General features: G+C 45.2%; 1 protein-coding gene across 1 annotated transcript in view; it reads right to left on the bottom strand.

The window, feature by feature from the left end:
• Window positions 1–16,511, bottom strand: part of LOC121453271 (BTB/POZ domain-containing protein KCTD1) — a 199,279-nt gene extending 182,768 nt beyond the window's left edge. Inside the window, exon 1 of the mRNA XM_041659877.1 lies at window positions 16,405–16,511. Coding sequence (XP_041515811.1) covers window positions 16,405–16,413 — 9 coding nt within the window. The 5' untranslated portion in view covers window positions 16,414–16,511. The remainder of the gene's footprint in view (window positions 1–16,404) is intronic.
• Between the last annotated feature and the right edge of the window lie 6,950 nt (window positions 16,512–23,461).

The raw sequence follows: 23,461 nt of genomic DNA, 5'->3' as shown, positions 1-23,461 counted from the left end.
ACTTTGCTTTTTGAAAAATTCTCCTACTGGTCTCTGTCACTGTGATTTCCCCCAAGTCTCCTTACCCTGAGTTGTGAGAAGCCCCCTCCCCAGAGCTCACAGTGCACTGGGCTCTCCGTAGGAGCTCATCACCATCACGATGGCCAGGGCTTTTTTCTGCTCAGTGCCACATTTAGGCACGAAATGCTGTGGCTTTTTACCAGCAACTCCAATAGGAGGTATAGTAGGTGTTACAGTTATCACAGCACCATCCTGTGCTCCTTAAACAACTGAGCTTAACATGAGGTCCTGCGTTTCATCCACAGCACCACACAAACTGGGTATAGTGACTCACACTCGTAACCCTAGCCAAGAGGATCAGAAGTTCAAGGTTATCCTCTGCTATGAAGACTGAATACACAAAATCAAACCAAACCAAACCAACAAACAAGTAAAACCATACCAGTAGGTTCTATTTAGAAGCAGAAAGGCCAGACTAATGGTACACACCTGTGATCTCAATGCTTGGAAGGCAGAGACAGGAGGATTTCCACAACTGAGGCCAGCCTGTGCTACACAGTAGACAGACAAAAGCACCTCACTCCTGTACCTGTGCATCTGTGTCCCTGAGTGTGTATGCAGATGTGACAAGTACCTCACAGAGGTTGGGGTGACATCGCTGCAGCTGTCACTACTTCCCTTGCCCTGCAGGTGCCTTTCCTGTGCTCGGAACCCAGACCCTGCCTTGATTCACTGTGGACGACACGGAAAGGGTGTCTTGTGAGGGCAGAGGACCAACATGGAAACTAAAAGTCACCACGGCAACAGAAGCCAACGTTCTACAGCCTCATCTTTACCTATTGTCACATCTCTCACAGACAGTGCCAGAATCTGACTGTCACAGGGACAGTGATGACATTTATCCTCGAGATAAACAGGACCTTGCAGGCTTGTGGTGTGACAATATTCCATTAAATAAACAATGGTTTGGATTCTAATTTCATATATAAATCTTGATGTTTCACACACATGAGGGGGAGAGAGAGGAGACAGAGAGCTCACAGTAGAGTCTAGAAGAGAACATTTCCTTAAACCATCTTCCTAAGTTTGATTCCAAACTTGCATTTCTGCTTCAACTGGAATGAGACAGATGACGGATGGTACCACCTATGTGGAATACTAAGAAATTCAGAGATAGCTTCCCATTTTTCTAAATCACTTGGGAAAAAAAAACCATTCAGTTAAAGAAAAAGGCAGTACTATATTAGGAACTAGGCTGAGATTTGGTGACAAGCAGAGACCAAAGTGACCTACAAGGTCAGTTAAATAGCATGGGCTACCGGAAGGCAGCAGAGGTTTCTACTCGAAGAGAAGTTAGAGAAAGCCCTGTGGACTGTCTGCAGATCCGTGTTTGGGATCCTGTTCTGCTCGGCCTTGCTACTACAACACACGAGGAAAGGAAATGATTTGAAAATAAGAGTCAGGAGTGAGGGGAAGCTGAGTGTGTATGTATGTGGTCATGCGTGTGCATGTGCTCACACCTGTTTTATTTTTAGAAGTGTGTATTTTATTCAGCTTGGATTCTAAAGCACACTTTCAGACCAGTTGGCTTTAAACAAATTTATTTCTCATGATTCTGGAGGCCAGGAATTCCAAGATCAAGGTGCTGGCCACCTCAAGAGCTGGCAAGGGTTCGGTTCCTGGTGCACAGACAGCCACCTACTTGCTGTATATTCGGCACCCTCTGGTGGGTAAGCCTTACTGACTGGAGACCCCTGGGTGTGTCCAGGGGGTTAACTGAGGTCAGAAGACCCACACTGCATGTGGGTGTTGCACATCTGAGGGTTGAGGTCTCAGAGTGAAAAGAGGTGAATCCAGCATGTAGTGCTGACCTCCCTGACCACTGGTGAAGCGAGACCACTGCTCTCCCTCCAGACCGTATAGACTAGGACACACCTGCTACCACGCCTGCTCCACCATGCTAAACTCCACCTCCTTGAGCTGCCATAAACCTCTCTTAGCTTAAGTTGATTTCGTCGGGTATTTGTAACAGTGAAGTCCAAAGTAACTAATGCTGTCTCTTGATGCAAAAGCAGAGAAGAAAGATCTCGCGGCTAACCTGACCAGGTAACAATTCTAGGCCTTTATGGCTCTATTTGTCCTTAGCTATACGCCTAGAAGCCAGCTCTCCAAATACAACCACACTATAGCTTAAAGATGAAATATTTGAGGGTTGGGAGCACACAGACATGTGGATTGTCTAGCAGCTGTAAGCCAGGTTCAATAGCACTTAAGAGAAGAAGAGAATTTTGATATCAAACCCCCCATGAAGAATGAGGTAAGACAGTAGAGAGTCTGCCAAGCACAGCCATAACAAGGGACACGCTATGCCCAGCAACAGTGACACCATCCAGACACTGACCTGTTCTGTTACACAGCACTTAATTGTACCCACTTAACCTCTTTGTGCATGTACTTGTATGCATGTTCATATATGTGCATGTGTGTGTGTGAGCCAGTGGTCATCCTTCATTGTCTTCCTTAGTAACTCTTCACCTTGCTTCTGAGACAGGGCCTCTTACTATCCTGGAACTCTCCTCCTACTAGGCTAGACTGACTGTCCATCATCACTCATGTCCCTAGGATGGAAAGGAAACCTTAGAAAGCCAAGAAGGACCAAGAGGTCCAGGAAATGAAGGAATAAGGGGCAGGGGCTGTTGACTAACAGGGCAGCAGCAGCGAGGTTCAGAAGCAAAAGCCACGCTAACTAATGTGGCGCTCACTCTGTAGTCAAGGGTGACCCCAGCGCTTGCTTCTACCGCCAAATCCCTGGGACTGCAGGCAGTGCCAGCAGGGTGTAGTGTAAACATTTCTACAGTTTGAACCCAGGCTTTCCGAATATTAGGAGAGCACTCTACCAACTGAGCTGCACCCCAGCCCTGGAGCACAGAACATTTGTAAACCCCACTATGAGCTCTTGAAGAGTCACAAACAGATCCTACGTGTGGGCAGCCATACACACAAATCCATAATCCGAGGTTAGGAATTATTGTGTGCGAAGGGCTTTGTCCCCCAGTCAGCCGACAAGCACTGTGCCTTCTCCATAAGGACACTGAGTTAATGTGGAAACTTAGCAGAACGTAGCTTTTGTTTCAGTTGTTAAAAAATGTATATGTCTTATTCCTTAGTGGGGTAATTTAGAAATGTTCTTCCCAGGCATTTATAGTTTGCAGAAGAACTGTCAAAAATAACTGAAGTACATGAATATTGCAATTGTACAACCAAAGGAAAAGAAAAGAAATCTAGGAGCCCATTTTCAAAAGCAAAAACTGAATCTATGTCTGAAGTCTGAAATGCATTTAAATTGTATTATGCTTTATTTACTCGTGTCTTTAGGGGTGTGTGCACTCCTGTTTGCATGCGGGCAGTTTCTAAAGTTTAGAGAACTTGAGGGAGTTGATTCTTTCCACCCACCAGGTTCAGCCTGGCTGAACGCAGGCTATCAGGCTTGGTAGTGGCAGGCACCTTTACCCCATGCACCGTTTCTCTTGGCCCTAAAATATATTTTGACTAACACAGTATTTAAGGTGGAGGGATGATCATGGAAGACTCCTTAAGTAATTATGTAGAATAAACCAGCTCAGCTTCCTTCCTTCCTCCTTCTCTCTGTGTCTGTGTCTCTGTCTGTCTGTCTGTCTGTCTGTCTTTCTTTCTCAAAACAGACAGGGTTTCTTGGTATAGCTCTGGCTGTTCTGGAACTTGCTCTGTAGACCAGTTTGGCCTCGAACTCAGAGTAGTCCCTTGCTTCTGCCTCCCGAGTGCTGGAATACAAGGAGTGTGCCACCACCACCTGGCTTGGTTGTGCTTTTTTTTTTAAATTATTTGAACTTCAGCTAGAAATATTCATAGTTTCTCGTGCATTTAGATACAAAGACACATCAGAAGCAAAAGAATAGCATTTTTCAGTGATTTGCATAAACACAAATGTTTGATTGCAAGGGCTAAACATGAGGAGAAATAGCCCTGATTGCTTCAGGTGGAAGGTTGTAGAGCTTCGATCCCATCTCACATCCTCAGTTCTGACCCATCTACCAACAAGCATGACTGCCAGAGTACCCATGATTCCACCGGCTGTGAACTCTCATGGTTTTTCTTGCTCAGCAGTGACTGATGAACTGGGCAGAGGGTAGATCAAGATCTGGTTTTCCTTCAGAAAACCCTGTTTTTCATGCAGCTAGTGTGACTTACGAAACCTAGGAATAACTCGTCACTTCTTTCCTTCAGATCTCTGAAATATTTCAGCCACCTGAAAAGCAGACTTAATTCTGAAATTTTGGCTTTCTCTTAGAGACTGATGTGTCTAACCACTTTATTTGATGATAGCACAGGCTGCAGAGTCCAAACCCACGAAAGCTCAGCTCCTAGAACCAGCCTTGCCTCCCACACTTCAAGGGGTATTTGCTTTGTCAGTCTGTTTATTTTTGAGAGGGTTCTTGATAAAGGTAGCAAAGGCGCAGAATCTGCTTGCCTCCATGTCGCAAGGCCAGTGATCTACACCCCAGGTCAAGGAAGGGCTAAGTTAGCGCATGCTGCAGGTGGCTTGCTTCACCAGTGTGTGTTGCCAGAACACATGTGTAAGAGTTGTTTTACTAGATGTCCCTCAGAAATGATGGGAAGAACCTGTGGTGGAGTGTGCCTGCAGTGCCAAAACTGGAAAGGCAGAAGCAGGAGGATCAGGAGTTCAATCATCTTTGACTATGTAGCAAACAAAGAGACTCAGCAAGTCACCTGACTTTCCCTACTTCCTCGGGAGAACACCAGTGGCAAGTCTAGGAGTGGAATCTCTCAGGGAGTGGGGCCATCCTGGGTCTCTGCTAACAGTTTAGGTTTCTGAAAATACCTTAATGGCTATCAATGTCTAAAGACCCCTCATTAAAAATGTAAAGAGATTTTTTTTTAAATGTTGACGGGCTGTGTCATGTACAACTAGAACATAAGCCCATACCCTCTCGTCGTTGATTTCCTGTGTCTGTAAATCAAGGCCAGGCTCTCCAAGGACCCACGGTTAGAGCTTTACTCTGCAGTAGGAGCACCATTGGTTTGTCTTCTCGAGTCTGAGCATGAAACACAGCCAATGTATTTATGCTTCTTTTGAAATCCTCTTTTCCCCCTACCCCATGAAGTCTCTTGCATCCCAGGCAGGCTCAAGCTCCGCTACATAACCAAGGATGACCTTGAAGTTCTAATTCTACCTCCGCCTCCTGAGTGCTGGGATTACGGGACTGTGCCACCATCCCCGATTGATTGATGATGATGACCCAGGTCTCAGGGCAAGCACTTCCCCTACTGAACAACATCCTCAGGTCCTTGTGGTTTTTCTAGGTCAAGACATAACTATTTCCCCCATTTTACAGAGTTGCTGAGAAGAATTAGTGTCTCAAAAGTGCTTAATGAAGCTAGGAGTATGGTCAAAGTGTTAACAGCAGACTCAGGGCTCCAAGCAACTGGAAGACCAAGTTACCAGTACCCGACAAGACAGAACTACAAATTACTATTCAGTAACATGTAACACTTTTCCCTTCATGGTGGCTCATGAATACTTAAAACTGAGTTATCATCTTTATTTAATTCTTGATTTCTGATGAATCCCAAGTCATTTCAATGGAGCATGTGATAATATGGCTGATGCTGGGGGATAATAGCACTTTCCTCTGTTGATTTCATTAGGCATTCAGCACTCCCTCCAACCTCCCCCCTTCCACTTCTTCCCCCCATCCCACCCCAGTCCCAGATAATTCCGTTATCGGGAAATCACAGTCGTGGATGCTAACACAAGGATATGTCTCCTCCCTGGCCCACTGTCCAGAAGGAAATGGGCTACTTGGAGATGCAGATGCTTCGAGCTTGGAGCTGTCCCTCTGCGCCTCAGTTGTTCCCAGGGAGCAGCCAAGGCAGGTTTTAAAAGTTGGCTTAACCTAGCTTTTCTCAATGCCAGAAAGTAAAAAACCGGAGGCTTGGCAAGATCAGGAGTGTGCGTCACCGCCATCTGCTGGATGGAATGGGTATCGCACCAGCTCCTGAGTCGCTCAATAGTGCAACAAACTCCAGAACGGGGCGGGGTCAGAACAGGGTGGCTTGTTTGCCCTGTCTTCCAACACCAACTCTAATTGTCTGCATTGTTTGGTAACCCTACGAATCTGCACAGGATGAATTTCCTGTGAGCACGAAGCTGGGTTCGATCTGCCAGCACGTCTTACAATAGCTGTGGTGGCACACACCTGCCATCCCAGCACCGAGCAGGTGGGAGCCGGAGGCTAAGAAGTTCAAAGTTTTCATTAGCTGCACGCAAAGCTTAAGGCCAGCTTGAGCTACATGAAACCCTGTCTTTAAAAACACGAAACAAAACAAAAAGTAAAAGAGGGCTATCTTTTAAACAAAGTTCGTCTGTCCAAAATGATCGATCTATTTAATCAGACAATGCCGAAAACCATCAGGCCAGGGCATCTGGCAGAACATGGATTCTCTTGTCAGTAGCAGAAAGGGCTTCCAGGAAGGCAAAGTCAGCATCTGGCTTCTAAACTATTTATTGAGCATCAACGCTGTATGCCTCAAAGAACTGGGTATGGCCGTAAGTTCTGGCAATGTCAGTACTTGACGGCAGAAGAGGACGATCAGATAGATGTTCAGGGCCAACTATGAATAGTAACAAGGGAGGCCAGCCTGGGCTACGTGAGACCTGACTCAAGAAAAAGAAGAAGAAGAAACAAACAAATAAATAAACAAACAAAACGGGTTGCAGAGATGGCTAAGCTCTTAAGAGCATTTGCTGTCCTTGTTGAAAACCTGGATTTGGTTCCTAGCACCCATGTGAAGGTCCGTAACTACCTCCCACTCCAGTCCAGGGAATTTGACACCCTTTTTGGGCCTCAGAGCAACAAATCCCCACCTAGGGAAAATACATCCATTCACACACACACACACACACACACACACACACACACACACACAGAGAGAGAGAGAGAGAGAGAGAGACAGACAGACAGACAGACAGACAGAGACAGAGAAAGACAGAAAGAGGGAGAGAGAGAGACAGAGACAGAAATAAAACTTTGAAGGAAAATTAAAAGTAGAAGCTCAAAGGTTAGGCATAATGCTGTACGTTGCTGCTCTTCCAGAGGAAGAGTTGGTTTTTACCTCATGTTGGCCAGCTCACAACTACCTGTGTACATTAGCTCCACAGAGTAGGAAAAACTCTTCTGGCCTCTGTGGGCATATAGACACATTGACATACATAAATAAAACATAAATAAATACTTAAAACCAAACCCATTCTAACAAAAAGAGGTGAGGAAAATAAACACAGCCTCTACTCTTAGACTACACTTTCTTCTGATGGCCAGAACATGACAGGCATGTGTGCCACACTTGACTCTCAGAATGATCTTCAGCCCATTGCTGTCTTGTTTATAGCCAGCCCACGCTGTTACTCAGTCACACGGCAGCAAACCAGTTACTTTACAGTCTGAACACCAAGGCTTAGAAAAGAGAAGTTCGTCAAAACGATACAGTTAGAAACTGATCGAGGCAGGTGTGAATATGGGCATGGAGCAGGTAGGTTTGGGGGAGAATTGTTAATGCCCTGGACCAATGTAGTGTTTGATTCTTTCACACAGAGATACTTGGTCTCTGGTTTTATATACATTTTCTGTTCCATTAGCTACAGATTTCCAGCAAAGTGGGAAATCCAAATAAAAAGTGATGACGACAGCAGATGCTTAGGAAGGAAGTATCAGGAAGAATCTCACTGCCTCTAGAGAGCATCTGAAATCCTTCCAGCTCGCACACTCTCCAGTTCAGAAGGCATTGTCATAGTGGCAGCCTGTGGCGGCAGCAGGGGCCACTGTCAGTTCACTCTGAGTAGAAAAACAAACCCACATTTTGATTGATGTGGCGGAGTATGTGTGAGCGTATACTTTGCTCAGCAAGAGCTTTACAACTGGGATGTTCTGATGGCAGCAATCACAAACCACTTTGTTGTGTACTTAGATACAAGGGTTACGTAAGTTGGTGTGTACATGCGTGCTGGCATGTGGGAAAGCCAGGGGTTGTTATCAGGTGTCTACCTCAATGGCTCTCCATCTTATTTTTTGATAGAGACTCTTCCACTGGATCTGAAGCTGACTGTTTTGGCTAGATTGGCTGGCCAGTGAGCTCCCAGCATCTGCCTCCATACTCCTTCCCCACTGCTGGAATTATGGGTGAGAAGCCCCATACTAGGCTTTTATGTGGGTGCTGGGGACCCAAGCATAGGTCCTCATGTGTGTGCAGAAAACACCTTTACCCATTGAGCCATCTCTCCACCACCTCCAACCATTTCAATTCTTTGCTTTTTCTCTTATGAACGGCATAGCAGTGGGAGGAAAGTGGGGGCAGAGAATGAGTGGGAGCTGATGGCAGTGCAGGAACACTCTGCAGAGTGTCTATCAAAATGCTCAGAACCAGGTGGCAGAGGCAGAAGGGTCTCTGAGTTTATGGCTAACCAGATCTACAGAATTCCACATAGTGAAAGCCTCCATCTCAGAAACAAACAAACAAAAAACCTCTCATATTAGCCTGGATTGGAAAGCGAGCTAGGAATGTTCATGGAACAATAAAGAGATTAATGCTAAGGTTGGCTGTGGTAATGCATTATTACAAAATAATACATCCAAAGGGACCAAAGCTTTTGCTGGACCCCATAGTCAAAGTTAATAATATACTTTAAAGTCATGTAGGGCTTGAGATTGTTATCATATTGCATACTAAGCCTGTTCATTTAACCTGCCTTTAAAAGAACAATGTAAAAACCAACCTTACTTGCCTTGGATTTCCCATATAATCAACTTTTATAACCTAAGCTAATGCATAGCTGTAATCTTAAATTACGTACTCTTCCAAGTTCCAGACCCAAGTGTGTGTGTGTGTGTGTGTGTGTGTGTGTGTGTGTGTGTGTGTGATGGTAATGAATGCTGGAAACAGAAAACAGGCTGAAAGCAGCCTTATAAACGAGCACTCATCAAAAAGGCTGGGCAGTGTTGCTAGTCAGTGACTGTGAAACTCTGTTAAAGATTTTTATAAGGTACTCATTCCTTCCCCATGGGGCGCTTTCTGTCCTGTGAAGTAAACACAGAGCAAAGCCCTTTGTTAATAGAGGAACAGACACAGACATGCAAGGACGGACGGACGGATAAACAGACAGACAGACATACACACACACACACACACATTAGAGACATGGATGTACGGAGAGAGGGACAGAGAGACAGATAAGGCAGCATTCAGGTAGGCTTGGATTCAAGTTCATGAAACAGACAGGAATGACAGAAGGGAGAAAGGATTCAAATCTAGCCTCACTCTGGTTAAATTACACCAAAGGGAAGCTTAATAATTTCTTTCCTTTAGTTCACTACCAATACATTATTGGTGACTCTGAGTTTATCATTAATATTCTCCACCTGACACATCCGAGAGTGAGTTCACTGGGTTTACCACCACCCCAGACTTACACTACCTCCTATAAGCTTTGTAGTTAGTGTTATTCCAGGGGTTCAGTGAGGTGTGGTGGATTTGCTCCTCTTAACCACGGACATTCTGGGCACTCACGAAGCCAGGAAACAGCAGGATTCAAGTGTGCAGAGGGGAAAGCATCCAGAATTGGGCTGATTCCTGCAATAGTGCGTGCCTTGGGGTGTTTGATGCTGTGTATACTCTCAGCAACCACACAAGGGAGATTGGAAATGGAACTCCAGGTGATGTGGCCGAAAGGATGGATGTTTATCTAATCAAAGCTCACCCCCAAGACTTAGGGAATTCATTTGTGTATCAAACTCCCATGAAGAGAATGGTATTTGCATTATTTCCTGGAAATAACTGAAGCCTGAATTTTCTGGAAGTAGCCCCAGCCTGGAATTTTTTTGGAAGAAGTACAAGCAGAAAGAGACATACTATTATAAAAGATCTATGGCGGGTTTCTTCAATGAAAATTCTTTTCCTAATATATTTTGATATTGAAAGTAAGATCACTTAATGCCCAATTCTAAATTATTTAAAAATTAGCCAACAGTCAGTAGTAAGTGCTGTTTTGATAGTGAACCCCATACTGGACAAAACAATTTCCTAACAGGTCTCTATCTTTTAGGAATCTAGACATCAAGGAATACGTTTTGTAGAAATAAGAACAAATTGAAAGAAGGAACAAGACATCAGAAGTACCAAAATGTTCACTTATATAGAAATACGAAAGGCTGCATGAAGATCAGGCTAGCCAAGGATCAGTACAGCAAGTCTGAGATGCAGGGATCATTATAGTTTGAATTTAAAATGTTCCCCAACTGGTTGATGGCCTGGAGTTCTCCAGTGGATGAAGGTATTTTAGGGGGCTGTGGATTGTTTAGGAGGTGGGCTTAGGTGGTAGAAATGGGTCACTAGGAAGTCCCCAGTCACAATTTTTGTACTTCCTAGTTAGTCACCATGTACATAAATAGCCCCCGCAGGAGCCTGCAACCCCAGACTGAACCTCTCTCCCGAACCTTCCTCCCTACCATGTCTTTCTCATGAAACCCTCTGAAACCAAGAACCAAGAAGATCATTTCTTCTCCTAATTGCTTCTGTCTTGGATTTTTTTCCCCCAGCAACACAAATGTCACTGTGGTGGTAGGAATGGCCCCCACAGGCTCATAGCTTCCAATGCTCAGTCTTTAGGGAGTGGACCTTGACAGGAATTAGGATTGTGGCCTTGTTGAAGGAAGTATGCCCCTGGGGGTGGACCCAAGCCAGTCCCAGTGTCTGTCTCTCCCTGCCACCCCTGGATCCAGATGAAGAACTCTTAGCTACCTCTTCAGCACCATGTCTCCCGTGTGACTCGTGCTTCCCACCATGCTGATAATGGAGTAAACTTCTGAAAAAGTGAGTATGTCCCAATTAAATGTTTTCTTTTACAAGAGTCGCCAAAGTCATGGGGTCTCTTCACAGCGATAGAACACTGACCAAGACAGTCATCTATACAAAGGACAGATGCACAAAAATCTATCAAAGTAGGAGACAATGTAAGGGTTATTTGTATAGTTACAGGTCTTTCCTTCCTTCCTTCGTTTCTTTCTTTCTTATGACATGCAATGATTATATTATTTGTATGTAAATGCCTTTAAAAGGTGGAGATGAAATTAATTTTTTATAAATATATATTCACTTATTTTATTTATGTGTATATGTGCCTTGCCTGCTACAGTTATGTGCAACACATGCAATGCAGGAACTCACAGAAGCCAGACATCATAAGCCACTGTGAGCCAACATGTGGGTGCTGGAATCCAAACTCATGTCCTCTGCAAGAGCAGTAAGCAGTCTTAACCATTGAGCAATCTCTCCAGTCACTAAACAATTCATTTTTCTAGTAATTTAATACCTTAATATTTTTAAGTTACTAGTATAAATGTTTTATACGCAATAACATATTTTATACATTTACATGATATATTCTATTCACCCCATTTCCTTCCCTTGTCGCCCAGCTCCTGCCCGTGCCCCTCCTCTTCCCACCCACTCCTCCTACTTTCGTATTGCTTTCAGTGACCCAACGAATTGAATTAGATTTGCTTACAGGGGCACGGATGCAGAGTTATTTATAACACAGGCAGCTTGCCAGTCACTACACCACTGGTTTTATGAGATTCTTGACACAATGTGTGTTATAAGACACAGACTTGATTTTGTTCCAGCAGGTTAAAAACAAGACTCTCTCAAAGATGACTCCCAGCTTATCAGGAGCTAGTTACGCAGACCTCACAGGGCAGGTCATAAAGAAAAGAGGGGCTTGGAGGACAGGATGCGAAAGGCAGGCAGGTGGGGCCTGAAGGACTGCAGGCCCTGCACAGGACTGGGGAACAAACGGAGCAATTGAAGAATGACCAGACCAGATGCCTTGGCTGCCTCTGTGAATTCAGATGCCCTGGGTGTGAATGAGGCTTCTCATTACCAAAGCCCGCATCCTGAACACCATCATATACTTGATTAACGTGCCCTGTATTCACTAATTTTTCTACTGTATTGCTTAAGGAAGCAAAGGTTTGCTTGGGCTGACAATGTGAGGAGTGCAGTCCATCTCCAAGGGAAAGGCATGGAAGCCATGGCTATATGGTGACAGGCATATGCTGGTGGACTCCACACACCCTACATCATGTTTGGACTGATGCAGAGAGTGGGCAGGAAGCAGGGCCAGGATAGGAAGCTCGGAGCCCACCCTCGGTGGCCTACTTCCTTAAGTAAGGTTTTCCCCCCTAAAGGGTCCATAATCATCTAAACCTATAGCAGCAGCTGCCTTCTACTTGGAGGACCCTTCACAGCCAAGTCACAAGATGCCCGAAACCTTGACACTCAACACTTCTCCCTTCTTGGGGACCTGTAACCAACCTTTCCCTGGGTTCCACCCGTTTTCCTTCTAAGTGGATCTCAAATTCTTTCATCACGTTCTGTTATTGGCTACATCTGTTCTTGCCCAACCACTGTATTAAGCGATGTAAGGGTCATGAATCTCCCACCGTGGTCTGTCTAGTTATCTGCCTGTGCACTTCCAGAACTGTCCTTTCAATGCACACAGTACGCCATGCCTCTCCCATCTTTCTCACCCACCTATCCCTCGGTGAGGGTTAAAACCAGATTTCCATCCTGCAGCCCAGATCTTCCACCTACCTCTTCAACATTTAGATCTTAGAATCTAGAGCTTTCTTTGGAAATCTGACCCCAGTCCTGGCTCTTTCGCCCCTCTTTGGTTCATTCTACTGAAATTTCCCTTTTCTTCCAAAGCACTAATCTCTTATCAGTTGTTCAGTTATTCGGTGAATGTCTGTCTCTGTAATCAAGCAATCATGGCGCTGCATGCCGTTCCCACCATGGTGTCTCCAGCATCTAGCGGGGAGTTTCCTGTACAGTCAGCACTAAGAAATAATGGTTGAATGAACGGATGAGCTTAATGAGAACAAACTTCAGAATATGATTCTTAAAAGTTAACCTCATCTTCCTCTTCCCAGAGCTCTCAAACCAAACTCTTCAAAAGCAAAGCCTTAGTATAGTACATTTTTATGAATGAGAAGTAAGGGAGCTGCTGCTGTTACCAAGGAAGGGAAGGCCAATTGTTTCTCATGCCTTCATGGGGAAGCTCTCAAAACAAGCAAGCGCGCGCGCACACACACATATCCAAAAGATCGTATTCCCGTGATGCTTTATCTTCAGGATAAATGTTTTGTTTATTGGAAAATAATAAATAATAGCTGAAAAAAGTTCAGAAATACAGTTTAAAAAGCAACTTTCAAAAAGCCTTGTTTGAGTGACTCACCCGGGATGTAAAGGGGAGATCTGAGCAAATTTCAGGCTGCTGCAGCAATCGCATTGAGTTTAGAAAGACTAGAAAGCATTGCTAAACTCAAGAGCCAAACCAAAGTTTCATTTCAGAACACTCTCCAACAAATGCAACTTTCACTGTTTATGTTTGCATTTTAAAAGAAATTGCTTTGGGTAAATAATTTGGTGCAGGCAAGCCTAAAATGCAGGATTCAAAGCAAACTGAGCAACATTTTCACCAGTCAAGGGAAGTCTTTCTTAAATTAATCCTTTTCCAAATGCGTGGGCAGCATAAAACGGGCAGTAATTGATGAATACTCTCCCCCAAGTACGGAGAATAACCAGGAAGGCAAAATTACTTCTGAACCAGGCCTTCACTGAACACCCTTATTATACAAGGTCTGGCAAAGGATTACAAGCCAATAATTGTACAGCTAGAAGAGAGACCTCTAGTGTGTGCTCAGGGAGTCTATATTGTGCTTCAGGCATAATTAATAGAGCAAAAACTACTGCAGTCATTTTACATGCTGTGGTGGGAGATACCCCCCCCACACACACACACACAATCATTCGTACTTAATGCATCTAGAGATTTCGGCACTTTTGACTAGTCACTTATGTTCTCCTTACACACAAAAGTCCCATCCCGCCAAGTTCTCTCTGATCTTAAGTTATAAAGTTCCAGGGTCACCTTTGTCACCTCACTGGTAAACATTTAACCTACTGCTATTCTTACAGTGACCAGCAGCTCTTCTCAATCTGCATGAGCAGGACTCCTACACAGACAGCCCCTTCTCCGAAGCCACATGCCACCAAAATCTAAATAGGCATCTTGCCCATTATCCCCGAGACAAATGAACTCACAGCTACTTAAAATTCGCCTAGCCGGCTGGCTATTAACTCCCACAGCCTCCCATACAGGCAGGTGAATTTCTTGATTTAATGAATCATAAATGGTCCAGATTTAACGAATCATTCCACAACATCAGTCTCAGCCTTTAAAAAATCCTTTATTTTGGTTTTTTTCCACATTAAAAACATTTGAGATACACACAGAAAACGCTTCCCCCGGAACGCACACACAATAACACACGAAACAGGAGGTCTCTTAAGGAGTCTACTGCTGAGAAGGTAAAAGCATTTTGCTCATTTTTAATTTGCTAAAACAATCCAAGCATGCTTGGTACCCAGAGGGTATTCTCAAATAAACTTGTATCTCCGGCTGCCAGTTTAGTTGATTGAAAACAGAAGGCAAACGTTTCTTAAAGAATGAGTATGTTAAACCGTGTGTCTAAGTGCCACCAAGGGCGCGCGCGCGCGCACACACACACACTCACACACACAAACACACATACACACACACACACAGGAGGAGGTGGGCAAAGCAGCCAGTCTTATGGTCTAAACGGTAGTATAATATTTGTACCAAATTACTTCTGCCTACTGCGGTGTCTCTCTTAGCCAGGAAGCCAGAGCCAAGGGGTCCTGGACAGTTTCCGCGTGCGACTCTCCACGTACAAAGCCGACCGCCCCATCGAAACTTTGCTAACTTAGTCCTCTCCGGCCCAGCCGGAACCCGAAGCACAGACAGTGAAAACGTGTTTACACTGGAAAATCATTTCCACGACAGCCTGAATGTTGGAAAGCACAAAGGCAATCCCTATCGGCCCGCGATCGCTAGAAAGTTGTATGCCGGACGCCTGTGCCAGGCCGGCGTCCAGGCAAGGAGTCCCCGCACCACAGGTTCTCCCTACCCTTCTTGGACGTTCAGGGGCTCCACCTCACTTAGGAAGCAATTCACCACAACGTGCCACCCTCCCCTGTCTTTTTTCCAGGAGGTGAGGACTCTTATTTTCCAGCCAGGTCCCTCTTGGGGGCAGGAGAGGAAGCGCACTCCACAATTCCACCAAGAGGGGAGGCAGGCTGGGGGTGGGGAGGAAAGAGGTCAGAAAGGAGCCAAACTGACTCCCTTCCTCCTACCCCTGCGCCCCGAGTACCGGTTCAGACCGTGCACACCGGTGGCGACCAGGAAACTCTGTCCCTTTAAGTGAACAGTGGCCGCCAGAGGAGGAGGAGGAAGAGAAGGGAAGGACCGGGCTCTGGACTCCACGTTGCTGGCTCGGGGAGAGGAGGCGAACGCCAAAAGCCACCACCGTTACCTGCGGCGACCGCAGCCTTCTCCCCACCCCAGCGCCCCAGTCCGCGCCCGCCTCCCAAGGAGACTTCTTAATCCCAGCTCACTAACAAGGGAGGAGGTGGGGAGAAAGAAGAACCGGCGCTTTTTAAAAATAAATGAAACATTTGCACCCAGGGAGGGGGGGAGGGGAAATGGGAGGAGATGGAAAAGGGCTTTAAAGGCGCCCGAGTGGGCGGAGGCGACGAATCTGGATCAGCCCGGGTTGCACGCGGGCCGGCTCTCGGCACTAGCCGCGGCTCACAAAAGGGCTCGGCCGGGGAGAAAAGGGAAGGGAAAAATAAATAAATAAGCAAATAAATAAATAAATAAGGCGCCCCGGGGCCCGATCCGCTCAGCAGCCACAATGGCGTCTTTGAGCGAGTGTCCCGGGGGGCGCCGCCAAGGCTGGCTGGGAGCAGGGCGACGATCCCCACCCCCACGAGGTAGGCGCCGAGCCCCGAGCCCCGGGGCTCCCCGGGAAGAATGGACGCGCGGCACGCGGGAGCAGGGACGGGGGCGACGGGGGTTCGAGAGTCGTGGGGCTGCGCTCCCGAGACTCAGGACCCGGCCGTGGAAACCTCCCCTCTGCCCGCCCCAGCCCGGTCGGCGCTCCGGCTACCGACCCCGCGGAGCCCCCGACTCGGACTTCCGTGGCCACCGCCCGCGCCCGCTCGGCTCCCTTGGCCAGGAAGAAAACCGAGGAGCCGCAGCCGGTGCGAGCGGCTCCCAAGCCGCCGTCCGCGCCCGGCTGCGTGTGTGCGAGTGTGCCGCGCTCTCGCCCCATGCCTGGCACATGCGTAAAAGCGAGTTGCGCCCAAAGTCCCAGCCATACCCTCCTTAGCAAATAATAACAAACCCAAACCGTCAGATCTTACCTGAAACATTGAAGCACAAAGTCTCTCTCCAAGTCCCCTTTTCCTTTTCCTCTCCCCCCTTTTCCGATTTCTCTCCCAGCGATCTGCTCGCCTCGCCACACCAGAGAGAAATGCAATAGCTTGGCTAAGGTAGACAGAACAAAATACAGAGGAGAGTTGCTCCAGGGCTTTGAAACCCCTCAAGGCAAGGATCAGGATACAATTAACTCGCGCCTCTACCTCTAGTCCAAATCTCCAAAATAAAACTTAAATCAAATTAACCGATCACAGGGCTCACAGTTGATCTTCAAAAATAAAGACTTACATAGGCTATAGAGAAATATACATATAGAAAATTTCCCCAGATTTTTTTTTGTTGGAAAAACAGTCTCATTTCAGCCTCCAACTTGCTTTTTCCTCTCCTCTTGCACAGAAAAGCTGATTTTAATCGTTGTGATTAGTTTTGATGTAACGTGTCCGCAGGCGATTTCTACAAATGGATGGAGTGTTTCTTTGCCAAAAGAGGGAAATGCAGCAGATGATGATAATTACAAGAATTGTTGGTTGTTTCTTTCTATTTGTGTTTAGGGCTCTCGCTTCACTTTCTCGAGTTGACCTGACGTTACTGTTACAGGAAGGTCGCACAACTTGTTGATGAGGCTTGCCGCCCTGTCTGATCAAAGGCTAGGTGATAATTTGGCAATAGAACAGCGTGGTTTTGGTTCCTTTGGCGACATAAATATCCCAAATGACGTGGATAAAAATAAGCACATGGAGCCTGCTTTGCCCCAATCAAGTCTGAATCAGTGCCTGGGGGTGATACACAAACTCATTTCAAATGTTCAACCATGCAGAATTGTAAAGAGATTGAAGGAGTTACACTGCATTTTTTTTTTAGTGGCAAAATTAAAAGAAAACAAAACCTAACATACCTACCATTTAGGTTTATTTGTCAACCTTCCGAACATACCTCCTGTGTTCTCTCCTTGCCTCCCCCCACCTCCTCCCGTACCTTTGTAGGGAATTTGTATGAGTCCATTATTTGTTGGAGGCAAAGATAGGAATACAAACACATCTCCCGAGTTGCAGTTCTGACTTCTGACCATCTTCCACTCCATCTCTTCTTCCTCTCTAGGTCTTTGTTCAAAGACTTTTACTGAAGACTGTCTTTTATCTTAATTCTTTTCGGTTAGAGTGGGATATTCGATTGTAAACTCAAGGGTCACCTCCCATTAGTGTTAAATCTTTGCAGCAAGCATTTTGAAATGGTATGTTTTTGAGTTCTTCACAGTTCATTAATTCAAAGACTTTGCTGACACTTCATATAAAATACATAAACATGTGTATAAACACACACCAGAGAGAGACTACACACACATACACAGAGGAGGGAGGGAGACGGAGAGAGGAGGGCAGGGGGATGGTATGGTTGTACAGCCTATACTGCCAAGGATACAGAAACAGGAAACCCACACAGCAGCAGATATGCCTTGCAAATATTTGTAGCTGGCAGCCTTTTTCAGGAAGTGATTTTTACCCATCATTTTATCTCTTAAGGTGAGGAACTGCTTCAATGTCAGCAGAAAAAGAAAGGATTATGTTTTTTTTTTTAATAGGCCCCAACAAACCAGTCTGTAATGACTCAAGAGATTGATGCTATAATGAGAACCAGGAATGGTTTTCGGTTTTTATATGTAGTGTGAAAAGTGTGTTGGTATAGGCAATTGCTTTGAAAACATCATTCCTTTGGAAGAAGAAAACAAAAATATGTTTAGAATGCAACACAAAGAGACCCATAGTTTTTTTGCATATTGTCTTTGGTAAATATATTCTGTGAACTGAAATAAAATGTTTAAAGTCACTACAAAAAGCTAAATTCAACAGAATTAATGGTTCATTTTCCAAATGTTGTTAACATAGAGAAGTGAGGAGGAGGGGGCCTCAGCAGAAAAAAAGCCCAATCATTTGATATGGAAACTTACTGGAAATGCCTAGAATAGGGAGAGTTCAGATTTTCAAATAAAGCATACACATAAAGAGACATGAGTGGCTGGGATCCAGCCCGGAATATCACATTCGTTTATGTCTTACTTAATACCTTCTATGAACAGCCTGAAGGTAAACACACACATTTGTGTGGGGTATCTATGTATGTGTTTATGTGTGTATGTGCATATATGCAGATGCAATTTTATGTGTGTGTGTGTGTGTGTGTATAGGCCAGAGGTCAACATTTAGTGTTTTTCTTTTGTTTTAGATTTTTGAGACAGAATCTCTTACTGAAGTTCACGGATCCAGCTAGACTTACCGACCAGCAAGCCCCAAGAATGCGCCTACATCTGGCCTCTCAGCTCTGAGATCACACATGTATGCTGCTGCACTCCTTGCAGGGTAAGAGTTTTGGCTGAGCCAATCTCCCTGCCATTGTGCAATTTATTCGAGACTTTTGTGCCTCAAAGGAAGTCTCACAGTGGGGAGTTTTCCGCTTGTGCGGTCAATCACAATGCTACTCAACGAATTTCAACTTTTGGAGCATGTGGTAGCTTTAATTGTCAATTTATGGAACCTAGAATCTTCTAGGAAGAGCATCTCAATGACAAATTGTTTAGATGAGGTTGAACATGTCTATGGGTAATTAATTTGATAACATTAGTGAAGTGGGAAGACCAACACACGCGTGTGGCAGCATCTCATAGGCAGGGCGTCCTTAACTGTGCAGAGTAGAGACAGCAAGCCAAGCACAGGCTTTCTTCCCTCCCCCCTCCCTCCCTCCCTCCCCCCTTCCTCTCTCCTCCCTCCCTTCCTCCCTCCCTCCCCCCTTCCTCTCTCCTCCCTCCCTTCCTCCCTCCCTCCTTCCTTCCTTATTTCTTTCTTTCTCTGTGTTTGACTGTGGATGTGATTTGACTTCACACTTCAGGTTCCTGACGCTGTGACTTCCCTGTCCTGTGGTAGCCATACCTGGAACTGTCAGTGAAACCAACCCTTCAGCTGCTTTCGCAAGGCATTTTATCACAGTAACAGAAAAAGAAACTAAGGCACAGCATTTCAGAGTTTTGGAATCAGTGATTTTCAACCTGTTTGTTAAAGCCATGGCTTAGAGGGTATATTAATTAAGAAACAGAAACACTTCCCCCTGAGCTCTCAAACCCACGTGTCTTGTGGAGAACAATTTGCTGCTATCCTGGATGTTAGAGCTGGACGCTCCTTGGCGGGCTAGTATGTTGTTGTCACCATTTCGGAGATGAGGTGGGAAGCGGTTTCGCTTGTATTGGTTATTATCGTGTGTGTCTGTGCTGAATGAGCAGGGAAGCGGGTGTTTGGAAGTCAGAGGACAGTGGTGTGGAGCTGGTTCATATCTGCTCTGGGACTCAACTCAGGTCGGCAGGCTCAGGCAAGAACCTTTTACCTGCTGAGCCATTGTGCTGGTCCAAGGTCCTCACTTAAAAAGTCGGGTCATTAGCGGGGGCGGCGGTGGTGGCACACACCTTTAATCCCAGCACTCGGGATGTAGAGGCAGGCAGATCTCTGGGAGTTCGAGGCCAGCCTGGTTACAAGAGCTAGTGCCATGACAGGCTCCAAAGCTACAGAGAAACCCTGTCTCAAAAAACTTAAAAAAAAAAAAAGTCGGGTTATTGATATGTTGAAGTGGTCCAGCCTTGGACAGATCTCCAAATTTGTGGTAGTTCCAGTGGCAGGAAGTCTCCAGAAAATTCTCACTTCACTACCTTGAAAATGCATTTTGTTTTATGCAATACAAATAGATAAATAAACTTTAGGCCCTCTAAAGATGATGAACTTTAAATTTTAAATTTTAAAATTTAAGCATGAGAGTGCACCTGTAATTCAGCACTTGGGAGGTGGAGGAGGCAGATTACCAGTTCAAGTAATCCTAGGTTATTCAGGGAGTACTAGGCCAGCCTGGACTATAGAGCCTGCCTCCTAAAACAAACAAACAGGTTACTAATAAAACAGTATGAGAAGAGCCAGGCCCTGTCTTACCTCGAGGCCAATTTAAATTATATTTCCAATCACAAAATGACTTGAAAATACCTTTTTCAGCACTCTGAAAGCAGGGGCAGGTGGATCTCTGTAATTTCTAGGCTAACCTGGTCTGCATAAAGAGCTCTAGGACAGCCAGGGCTATATAAGAAAACCCTGTGTCAAAGAAAAGGAAAGGAAAGGAAAGAAGAAAGAGGGAGACAGCCAGGCGGTGGTGGCGCACGCCTTTAATCCCAGCACTTGGGAGGCAGAGGCAGGCATATCTCTGTGAGTTCGAGGCCAGCCTGGTCTAGAAGAACTAGTTCCAGGACAGGAACCAAAAAGCTACGGAGAAACCCTGTCTTGAAAATAAAAAAAAAAAAAAAGAAAGAAAGAAAGAAAGAAAGAGGGAGAGAAAAAAACCCAAAATACTTTTTTTTCTGTAATTCATACCATAAATGAACGTCAGCCTCTTTAGAGTTTGTGCAACACGTGTGTGAACATCGTATGTGTTTCAATTACAAATGAGAAGGGGAATGTATTCAGACTCTTCCTAAGCTCTTACTATCCACAAATAATTAAAAATCAGCAGTCTAAAAATCATTAGCAACAGCTAATGGTTACTGCTTTTTTTTTGTTGTTGTTTTGTTTTTTGAGACAGGGTTTCTCTGTGGTTTTGGAGCCTGTCCCTGGAACTAGCTCTTGTAGACCAGGCTGGTCGCGAACTCACAGAGATCCGCCTGCCTCTGCCTCCCGAGTGCTGGGATTAAAGGCGTGTGCCACCACCGCCTGGCTGGTTACTGCTTTTGTCAGCAACGAAACATCCAGGGTGGTGGTGCACACCTGTACTGCCAGTGCTCAAAAAGCCAAGGTCAGAAGACTAAAGAACTGCTGTGAGTGTGAGACCAGCCTGGACTGCCTCAAAACACAGAACAAAATTAAAAAAAAAAAAAATAGAAGGAAAAAAAAACCAAAGAGGACACAAACTCAGACTTTTCCACGACTATTCCAAGATTTTAGAGTCAAAATGAGTTCTACTAGTGTTGAAAAATCATAAAAAAAACAAAAACGAAAACAAAAAAAAACTAAAATGAAACAAAACAAAAAGCTATTTTGAATTGCAGCCAGAAACTTGGCTGAAAAAGTTGAGCATGTTGATGGTTGTGGGAGAGAAAATAAGATGTCCTTCTAGGAGTGTGTGCCTCCCTTCCCAGGGTCTCTGTGGGGCGAACCATTGGGTCGCAGCATAGTCGCTGAACCCTCAAATCACAAGTTCCCACAGAACGCTGCAGTTTTGTCCAGGGCAGCCCGAGGTGCCTTCTTGGTGGTGATTTGACAAGCTGTGGACATTAGCTGCCGAGATGAAATGTGAAATTGAAGAAGCCTCCAATGAAGCAGCCAGACACAGTCGGAACTCACTGAAGGTTCAGTTGAGTTTCATATTAAGAAATGCAAACAGACCTCAGAACTTGGCTTCAAGCTGCCTGCGCTGAGACCTCACTAGCTGGGGCTGCATGGCCAGCCTTTCTCACTGGCATGTTCTCTGGATGAAGAGCTTGCTCCAGCACCCTCCACCAGTGATGCCACGAGAGGTCCCGCCACACAGAAAGGGCAATTCTGCTGTTTTATTTTATCTCCGAGTCAGCTAGGGGTTAGGGGTTGGAAATCACCTGGATTTTATCAGCCAACCTGAAACTCCCTGTAATGCTGTGGAATGTGCATTTTTTTCTTTTTTCTTTTTCTTTTCTTTTTTTTTTTTTTTTTGGAGTTGAATAGAAGCATTAATGAACTGAGCAGAACGCTTTTGTGACTCCTGGAGTTTGGCCCCAGCCACCACCTGTTTATAATTAGCCTTTGCAAAGCATCATGGCTTTCCGCTTCTCCGGGGATGTTCTCCGCAGGTTGGTATTGCTTCTCTCTGACAAGGCGGCTCTTCTGCCACTTGTGTGCCCTGATGGGTCGTTTTCCACTGGCATGTGATTCTGACAGATACCAAGGCCTCCTACAGAGGCCCTTAAATCAATGCCATCTTTTGTCAGAGTTTCTTCTCTGACTTCCCAATGTGAACATTCATTATACAGCAATACAGATAATACAAGAAGAAATCACATGCAATTATGGTCTAACCACCAATTGTAGTAGTTGTATTTAGTGGGAAAACATACTTGATCACAAGAGAGAAGTGTAGTCAGTAAAGGTGTCACGCATCTGCAATCCCAGCACCTGGGGGGCTGAAGCAGGAGGCTTGCCTGGAGTTTGAGGTCAGCCTGCCTCTATAGCAAACCTTATGTGAAAACTAGAGTTTGTAATAGAGGAGGCTGGGGAGGGGGTGGCTCCTTGGGAGAGGACATAACTAAAATGTACAAGGCCTTGGATTTAATTCCCAGCACTGCAAAAAATAATGAAGTATTTACTTACTTATTTTTGAAACAGCGTTTCACTATGATTGCTGTAGGTTCTTTTTGTTTTTCTTGTTTTATTTTGTTTTTTTGGGTTTGTTTTTTTGTTGTTTTTGTTTTTTTGGAGGGTGGATGTGAAGGAAGCAGAGGTTGGGCATAGTGGTGCACATCTTTGCTCTCAACAGAGGCAGGTGGGTCTCTCTGAGTCTGATGCTAGCCTGGTCTATATAGTGAATTCTAGGACAGCCAAGGCTATATAGGGAGATCCTGTCTATATATGTGTGTGTGTGTGTGTGTGTGTGTGTGTGTAAATGTATATATAGATAGGTAGACAGAGATAGGTAGGTAGATAGATATTGTCTTTGTCTAGTTATTATAACATCTCCAGGTCATGACGATCTTTTATCTTTTTATATGAAACATAATGAGGAATGAATGGGAACCCTCATGAGGTAAATGCTAGCCAGGAGAGAATATACATGGTACTCATGGTGGCACATACCTGTAATTGTAGAACTCAGGAAGCTGAGGTGGGGGTTTGAGATCAACCTAGATCGTGTACTAAGACATAATCAATGATCAAAGAGCAGGGACGCAAGGGTGGAGAGTTGGGGGGCTGGGGGGAGAGGATCCCATTTTTATGATGCTGCCTCCTAGAGAGCACACTTCCTGTCTGTTCCTTTGAGCGCACTTCATTCTGA

This window comes from Microtus oregoni, unplaced genomic scaffold, assembly GCF_018167655.1.
Source record: "Microtus oregoni isolate MIOR12 unplaced genomic scaffold, Mior012 000011F_ref0000422, whole genome shotgun sequence".
Classification (NCBI taxonomy): domain Eukaryota; kingdom Metazoa; phylum Chordata; class Mammalia; order Rodentia; family Cricetidae; genus Microtus; species Microtus oregoni.
This window is presented reverse-complemented; position numbering and strand designations above follow the sequence as displayed.